At 32.0% G+C, this 9,473-nt stretch overlaps 1 protein-coding gene across 1 annotated transcript; it reads right to left on the minus strand.

Moving 5' to 3' along the window:
• Positions 2,626-3,123, minus strand: LOC109333921 (uncharacterized mitochondrial protein AtMg00810-like). Its single transcript, XM_019569503.1, has one exon. It carries the CDS (start codon positions 3,121-3,123, stop codon positions 2,626-2,628), a length of 498 nt encoding a protein of 165 aa, XP_019425048.1.

The raw sequence follows: 9,473 nt of genomic DNA on the forward strand, positions 1-9,473 counted from the left end.
ATATATACATAAATAAGTACATTGATCGTGTAAAGATTTATATACAATTAATATATCATATATCATTCATTTGTATTACTTTTATTTAAACGTAAAAGATCATTAGAAATAAATATTAGATAATGTAGTGACAATATAAAAATCTCTTATATTTTAGTGTATATATCCTTTTCTATATATATTATAAGTTGTTCATATAATTGGTACTGAAATTCTAAAGCAGGCGGCTATTATGCCCCAACTTATGGGTACCTCTCCCTTTTGTTTGAGTCCAACCTCCACTCATGGTTTTATTAATTGGGTGTTGTCAACACTCAAAAGTCAAGAGATGATGGTAGAATTTGAAAGCCATCTCAAGTTCATTGAATCATCCGTACATCTATGCTTTTCTTCTTTTACATATGTTAAATGTTCTTTCTATGGGGGAAAATGAAACATTTAGTCACTTCAACATTTCTCAATAAATTAAAGTAGATACAAAATGCAACAATCCAATTAATTGCACTTGGTCACAGTAGAAATCAGTTGCCACCCAAATATATCACCACTTTAATGGGACTTTATTCAACTATGGTATCACCTTAAATTGTGTAAATAATTAATCACTAATGTAATAAAAATAATTAATCAAATAATTTAAATTGCAACAAGAAACAACAATTTTCAATACTAAAACTATATTTATTTCTTCAAACTATATTTATTTCAATACTAATGTTGATTCTTCAAACTATATTTATTTCACATATATATATATATATATATATATATATATATATATATATATATATATATATATATATATATATATATATATATATATATATATATATATGTGTGTGTGTGTGAATGCATGTGTAGGGGAAATTGCATAAATTCTTCACGATGAATTAGTTTAATTATACTTATATCTCTATGATATTATAAATTATATTGGTCCATTTTTTAAGTTTAACTTGTCATTCCACTTATCTTTAACGTTGACTAATCGTAGGCTACAAATATATTTATCTCCGTGTTTTCAAGTGTTTCAACTTATAATTCCTAAAATCTATGAAATTAAAGGTCGATGAAATAGACAATGAAGTTTAGCCGTAACTATCAATTCGTTACTCTGAATTGTCCTAAATCAACTCACCACAAGTTATTTTTATATTTGGAAATTTTGGTTGGCTAACTAAGTATTAGTCAGATCATAAAGTCTTTTATATAGACGAAAGTTATTATAGGATATAACATAATAAAAAATAAAATATAACCAAAAAAATAAAATGACAAGATAAAGATAATTGAAGATAAATTAAAATTAAAGTAACCTTACTAAATATTAGAGCAAAATAATGCTCTAACACCCCCCTTCAAAACCGAAGTAGTCAAGCAAAGACTAGGATCTTGAAAAATAGTGGGGGTATAAGGTGAAATACATTTGGGGTTTCGGTAAATCACCGTGTGAAGTTTTTTATATCCATGATATGATCTTCAAGAAGAAATGACTAAAAATGTGTCTAGAGTAAAAGTAATCAAACTCTTACCAAATGACTTGAACGACCGAAGAAAAGAGTTTGAAATTTCTTTAATAAAGTCATTGATAACTTGCTTAGTTCATTTTTATCAAAACCCTTTTTAATAAAAGTACCATCCAAAATCGAGTATTCTTAAACAGATGGTATCAATGAATCAGAAAGAACGAGATGAAGCCACTAAATGGAGATTACCACTTCAGGAACAAACCGAAAAACGAGTAAGGCAAGGGATTCAATGAATATTCTTCTGTTTTGTTTTATTGAACAATCAGTAAATCTTCATCTAATTACAAAGCTAAAGAGGATAAGAATATATAGGAACAAATGCCCTGAACCTAACCAACTAACTGCCAAAACATAACTTTCTTGATATGGAAAGGAAGTTAAAACAGAAAACTGTTTTAACTGAAAACAAATTTATAAAAATAGAAAGGAAAGAAATTAAAGAAGAAGAAGAAACTAATGCCCATCAACTACAATTAGTTTTGACATCTTAAACAGATGGTATCAATGAATCAGAAAGAACGAGATGAAGCCACTGAATGGAGATTACCACTTCATGAACAAACCGAAAAACGAGTAAGGCAAGGGATTCAATGAATATTCTTTGGTTTTGTTTTATTGAACAATCAGTAAATCTTCATCTAATTACAAAGCTAAAGAGGAGAAGAATATATAGGAACAAATGCCCTGAATCTAACCAACTAAATGCCAAAACAGAAATTTCCTGATATGGAAAGGAAGTTAAAACAGAAAACTGTTTTAACTGACAACAGATTTCTAAAAATAGAAAGGAAAGAAATTAAAGAAGAAGAAGAAGAAGAAACTAATGTCCATCAACTACAATTAGTTTTGACCCCCTCCCTCAAGTTGAAATGTAGATATCTTGCATTCCTATCTTGGAAATCAATGAATTGAAAGGGCCTTTACTTAGAGGTTTTGTAAGACAATCAGCAAGTTGATGAACCGATGTAATGGGTAGAAGATGAACTACTCCTTCATGAATCCTTTCTCTAATAGAGTGGCAATCGATTTCGATGTTCTTGGTTCTCTCATGGAACACTAGATTGGCAGCAATGTAGATAGCAGATTGGTTGTCACATTAAATCATAATTGGAGTGACATTGTTAACTTGTAAATCTGGAAGAATGAAGCTCAACCACCTTGCTTCACAACCAGCAAGGGCCAGAGCTCTATACTCAGCTTCTACCAATAAAGATCTGTACACGGTCTTTTGCCTTTTGCTCTTCCAAGAGATCAAGGATCTACCAATAAAGAAACAGAAACCTGATATAGATCGCCTTGTATCAATACAACTGCCCCAATCAGAGTCACTATACCCTTTTATTTTTGCTTCGTTTTGAGATGGAAAGAACAATCCTCTTCCTGGGTCATTTTTGAGATATTGAACAATTCTTATAGCAACTTGATAATGTATGTCAGTAGGATTAGCAAGAAATTGGCTAAGATGTCCTAATGAGTATGCTATATCAGGTCTGGTATGGGTGAAATAGATCAACCTTCCCACTAATCTTCTATATTTGGATGGATCACTGAGTTGATTACCACAATTCCCATGTAGCTTTATTGTTGGATCCATAGATGTAGAACATGGTTTGGCACCTAGGAGTCATGTGTCTCTTAGAAGATTCAATACATACTTTCTTTGACATATATTAATTCCATTGGTTCTTCTTGCTATTTCAATTCCAAGAAAGTATTTGATTTCTCCCAGATCTTCGATATTGAATTCTTTGTTGATGACTTCCTTTAAGTGATCAATTCCTGCCATGTTGTTTCCTACAACAAGCAAATCATCAACATAGACAAGAACTGAAGTAAAATTGTTATTAACAAGTTTAGTAAATAATGAATAGTCAGCTTTGGATTGAGTATACCCATGTTGCACTAAAACAGATGTTAGTTTTGTGCTCCATTGCTTGCTTGCTTGCTTCAATCCATAGAGAGATTTCTGCAATTTGCAGACTAGAGATTGATTCTCAACCTTTAAACCAGGTGGGAGTTTCATGTAAACTTCTTCCAACAGATCTCCATGTAGAAAAGCACTATTGACATCCATTTGATGGATGTGCCACTTATTAATAGAAGCAAGAGCTAACAAAATCCTAACATTTGTCATCTTAATTACAGGACTGAATGTCTCAAAGTAATCAAGGCCAAATGTTTGGTTGTATCCCTTAGTCACAAGTCTGGCTTTGTATCTATCTATGGTTCCATCTTCTTTGTGCTTTATTTTGAAAATCCATTTGCACCCAATGGCCTTCTTGTTGTTGGGTAATTTTGTGAGATTCCAAGTGTTGTTGTTGATCAAGGCTTGTAACTCTTTGTCTATAGCAAGTCTCCAACAATCATGCTGCATAGCATCATTATATCTGGTAGGTTCCTCATGAGTGTTGAGGTTGAGTATGAAATGTTTGTAAACCTTTGATAGCTTGTCATAGGATAGGCGTTTGGATAAAGGGTGCTTGATCTTATCATTGACTGAAGAATTCTGGCTTTGGGATATGAGGTAGTGATAGTCTTGAAGATGAGCAGGGGGGCCTCTAATTCTTGCTGATCTTCTAAGTGTGGATGGGTTTTCTGGATCAGGCAGGGAGTCAGTAACTTCATCGGATTGATCATCTACTGGTTGTTGTGTTGAGCATGTTGGAGGATCATGATCAAGAAAATGATCTAAAGAAGTGAATGTAGAAGTAGACAGAGGAACTTCTTGCTGTTCTTTATTAATGTCAAACATATTGCTGAAAGGAAAAGATAGCTCATGGAACATAACATTTCTGGTTATAAAAGTCTCTCTAGTTTTTAAATCATAAACAATGTAGCCTTTTGTACCAGTTTTAAAGTCCAAGAATATGCATTTTTTGGATCTAGGATCTAATTTCTTTCTATGATTAGTAAGAGTAGATGCAAAGCACAAGCAACCAAAGACTTTAAGATTCAATAAGTTGAGATATTGTTTGAAAAGAATTTGATAAGGACATTTGTTGTGTAAATAAGGGCTTGGTTGTCTATTTATCAAGTAAACACTATGACAAATAGCATAATTCCATAAGCACTTAGGTAGATGAGACTGAAAAAGTAAGGATCTTGCCACTCCAAATATGTGTTGATGTTTCCTCTCAATAATCCTATTTTGTTGAGGGGTTTCAACACATGAAGTTTGATGCAGGATCCCTTTAGAGTTATAGAAATCATAAAGTTTGAACTCAGGACCATTATCTGATCTAACACACTTGGATTTTATATCAAATTGGTTTTCAATGAAAATAATGAATCCTTTAAGCAAATTAGAGCATTCAGATTTTTGTTTCTTCAAGTATATCCAAGTATGCCTAGATTTATCATCAACAATGGTTAAGAAGTATCTATGTCCTAAAATGGAAGGAATTGCCAATGGCCCCCAAATATCAACATGAATCAAATCAAAACAATTCAAAGATTCAGATGTACTCAATTGAAAATGAAGCTTCTTTTGTTTGGCAAAATAGCAAGCTTCACAAGCATCATTGTTAGGTTTGTGTTTGATAAAAGGAAACTGTTTATTCATGATCATCGTCTTAGCATCAGACAAATGGCCTAATCTCTGACGCCATACATTATTACTACTGTCAAGAGTGTTTATACAAGATGGAACATTAACAGATAAAGATTTGTTACTAATTGCATACAAGCCTTTGCATAGATCAACTACACCAATCATCTTCAAGGAAATCTAGTCCTGAATCAAGCATTTCATATCAGTGAAGGTTAACTTGCAATTGAGAGCACTTGTTAGCTTAGAAATAGATATAATATTGACACCTAGTGGGTTGGTACAGATCTAGTTTGTTGTGTGAGGAGATTGGCTTTCATTTTGCTTCAACATGTTCATGATAGTTTGTTGTTGATCTAAGGTGAATGACATATTAGTTATGTTGCCTTCATCCCTTTGATTCTTTACAGAGTTCCTTTGGTCATCACCTTTATCTTCATCATAGCTGATTATGTTGTTAACATTGTTGGAAAATTTGTAGTTGGATTTAAAACCATGTTTTCGATAGAATACATCTATTGTGTATCCCAACTTGTTGCAGAAAGTGCACAATTTGTTAGTAGTTCCTTTGCATGCACCTCTTCCTCTGCATGTACTGAATCCTCTGGATCCTCTTTCCCTTGTTCTACCTCTGCCATTGGAATTATCTTCACTATTGTTGGAAAGGATTCTTGGTTCTTCAAGTAGAGTGTTCATCTGTCTTTCCTGTTGTATTAGGAGGGAGCATGCTTTGTTTATAGTTGGCAGAGGATCCATGAGCACGATCTGAGATCTAACTCCAGAGTATTGCTCATTGAGTCCCTTCAAGAATCTTATGACATAATCATTGTCTCTATATGATTTTATAATAGTAATAAGATGGCATTTGCATTTGGTTTCACAAATGCAGGAAGGTATGGGTATGAAGTTTTCAAGCTCTTCCCATATGGTTTTTATTTGAGTATAGTAAGAGCTAATTGAAAGGTTACCTTGTCTTACATTACCTAAATCATCTTGCAATTCACAAATCTTGAAAACATCTCCTTGATAGAATCTTTCTTTAAGATCAATCCATACCTCATGCGCGGTGTCAAGCCATAGCACATATTGTAGAATTGATGCATCAAGGGCTTGGTGATTCCAGGAAAGGACAAGAGTGTTACATCTGTTCCAAGGACCAAAGAGGGGTTGATCTGGAGATGGTTTTGGCAAACTTCCATCAATGAATTGCAGTTTGTTCTTTGTTTTCAAGGCCATGTCCATTGCTTTTGCCCAATTGTAATAATTTCCACATGTTAATGGAATGGATACAATGACAACACCCGGATTTTCATTTGGGCTCATATAATAAGGACTTGGTGGATCACTTAAGGGTTTTGCAGCCATGGTTGAAGAGGAAAGCAAAAAGGTGATGACACTAGTGTTGAAAAGAGTTTAGCGCGCATCAGAGCTTTGCGAATCAAAGCTCTGATACCATCTTAAACAGATGGTATCAATGAATCAGAAAGAACGAGACGAAGCCACTGGATGGAGATTATCACTTCATGAACAAACTGAAAAACGAGTAAGGCAAGGGACTCAATGAATATTCTTCTGTTTGTTTTATTGAACAATCAGTAAATCTTCATCTAATTACAAAGCTAAAGATGAGAAGAATATATAGGAACAAATGTCCTGAACCTAACCAGCTAACTGTCAAAATAGAACTTTCCTGATATGGAAAGGAAGTTAAAACATAAAATTGTTTTAACTGAAAACATATTTCTAAAAATAGAAATTAAAGAAATTAAAGAAGAAGAAGAAACTAATGTCCATCAACTACAATTAGTTTTGACAAGTATGAGTCATATCTTAAATTTATTATAAGGCAAAGTCATTGCAAGATATAATAATGAAATAACTACAGACAAATTTTGTATAGTTAGGTCCTTACCTAAGCTTGACCTCAATGCATATTAAATAGCTTTTGTTTTTGTTTTGTATTGGGTTAGCACCCCTTATACTTTTTAATACATTCATTTTGCTGTTTCAAAAAGAGAGTGAAGGCATTGGTCCATATTGGTGTTAACTCTATAGCCACAACCAAAATTTGGTCCTCAGCATCACAAGCAATTGTAGTGGCACCACGTAGCATGCCCATTTTCCAGCACCAAAGCTTAAAGTTTATTTGGACCAAACTTGTTTTAGACGTTACCAATGATGAGTTCAATGCTACCTAGTTATGAATGGTTATACTTCTCTTCAGCTAGTTGGTGCTCATGGATGGAGCACATTGATATGGATTATGGAAATCACGATTTGATGGTGAACCAATTTGTTTTCGAACTAAATCTGGCTGTGGTCGCACCCAATATTATTGCTACGTGTAACATTCATAAAAAAGCTTCAATATTATTGCTTCCGGGTCCAGCTTGTACCAAACTCCAGCTTGTTCTCTTCCGGTAATGAACATTATAGGAACAAGTTACTATGGAACAAGTAGGGTGGCAAGTTGAAAATGATGATGAGTTGTTACGTAGTTAATGGGTATTGTGCTGATTTGCATGGTTTTAGGTTAGACTTGAGAGTTAATTAAGGATCTTTTTTGAGTTTTATTTGTGATCGAGTTTCATTAACCTCTTATGACAGTTTGTAATATTACATCCAATACCTTTGAAATAAATGTATCTATTAATAGTCTAAGAATTTTACCTTTTATAATATATTTATAAATAAATTAATTATATATATATATTTTGTAAAAATATTTTAGTTGTAATTTCATACTTTATTAATTTATGATTTATCTAAATATAATTAATTTTCAAATTGATAACTGATGTCAACATATGGGTTGACTCAATTTTTTACTAGATATCATCAAATCATGATTTGATAATTTGGAGTTCAAACAAACGTTTTTTTTCCTCCAAAAATTTGACACAAGTTTAGATTAATTAAATTCGTCACAACTTGTCCCACAATATCCTTAACATAAAGCGTAGACACATGTGTCTGGGGAAGTAATCAATATGGCTTTCAATGAGCATGCATGCTTGTGTCCTTACTTTAAAAAAAATTATGTTCCTTTGATTGATTTATTTATTTATTTTTATTAGATTTTTTAATTTGTTAGTCAATGACCTAAATCAAACCAAACTAACTGGATCTATTTTTATTAGTTGGTTGAGTGCTTATCTTTGACAGAAAATAAATCAAATCAATAAGTTGTGTCCTTAAGATTGAGTGTAAAGAGTGAATTTAATATCTTTAATATATTGAGATGTTGATTTTCCTTTAATTAATAAATAATGTATGCATATTTTCTCCCTCATGTTACATATTTCATTTGCTTTGTTTTTTCTTCTATAATTTTTCTTCAGTGATTGCCTCACCGAAATATATCCTAAAAGTTTATTCAAAATGAACTAAATTTAAAGAAAATTTAATGAGTAAAAAACACCCAATTAATCGAGAAGAACACTATTTATTCGTGAAATATATATATATATATATATTGATATTTGTAAACTGGTGAAAAACCGGTGAACCGTGTCAAAACCGGTGAACCGGCCGAAATTTGATTGAACTGGTCGGTTCATACATGTAACCCCACATAGGCACATACCACATAGAATCAGATGATGATGATGATGCACAACTAATAACTAATTTTTTTTTTTTTTTTCATACATGTAATGTTTTTTATTGCATTATCAGTTTTGGTTCTAATAACTAATTTATTTTATTGTTATCTTGTATGAAAATTGATGTATGAAAAAATGATATTGTTGTAGATCAATTAAATTTAGAAGATGATGATGATGCACAACTCAACCCTGTGGAGAATGTCAACCTAGTTGAAGACAACATTAGTCAAGCTTTGGACTTAAATGGTGAAGAAATGGAATCTCAATATGAAACAACTTTGACTCTTTGTGTGTTAAAGTTTTAAATATATAATATGTTTTGTAGACTGAGTTATGAACTTGCGTCATATGTTTCGAGTTTGTTAAGTAAGACAAGTACTTGTGGATTACTATTTGTATTTGTAATTTAGACTTTGGACTTATTAAAATTGTTTGTTTATGAGAATTCTTACTTTAACTATAAATTTGAGTATCTATATATTAGATAATTTTTGTTACAGGTTTACACACATATATATATAAACATGTATGTCAGGTTTAACCGGTTTAATCTCATGCGGTTTAATTACTGAACCACTGGTTGAACCACTAAACCATTAAACCAGTACCCTCACCGGTTTGATGACCGATCCGGTTTTAATAACATTGGATTAAAGAGTATATATATATAAATAAAGAGAATGAAAACACAGGCAATTTTAGTTTCCGTGTTTATAATATATATTTGTTCCTCCCAATAAAGAAGTTATGGATCCTAAAAAATATTAAATTATTATTCATAAGTTGAAT

The sequence above is a fragment of the Lupinus angustifolius genome, chromosome LG19 (assembly GCF_001865875.1).
Source record: "Lupinus angustifolius cultivar Tanjil chromosome LG19, LupAngTanjil_v1.0, whole genome shotgun sequence".
NCBI classification, from domain to species: Eukaryota; Viridiplantae; Streptophyta; class Magnoliopsida; order Fabales; family Fabaceae; genus Lupinus; species Lupinus angustifolius.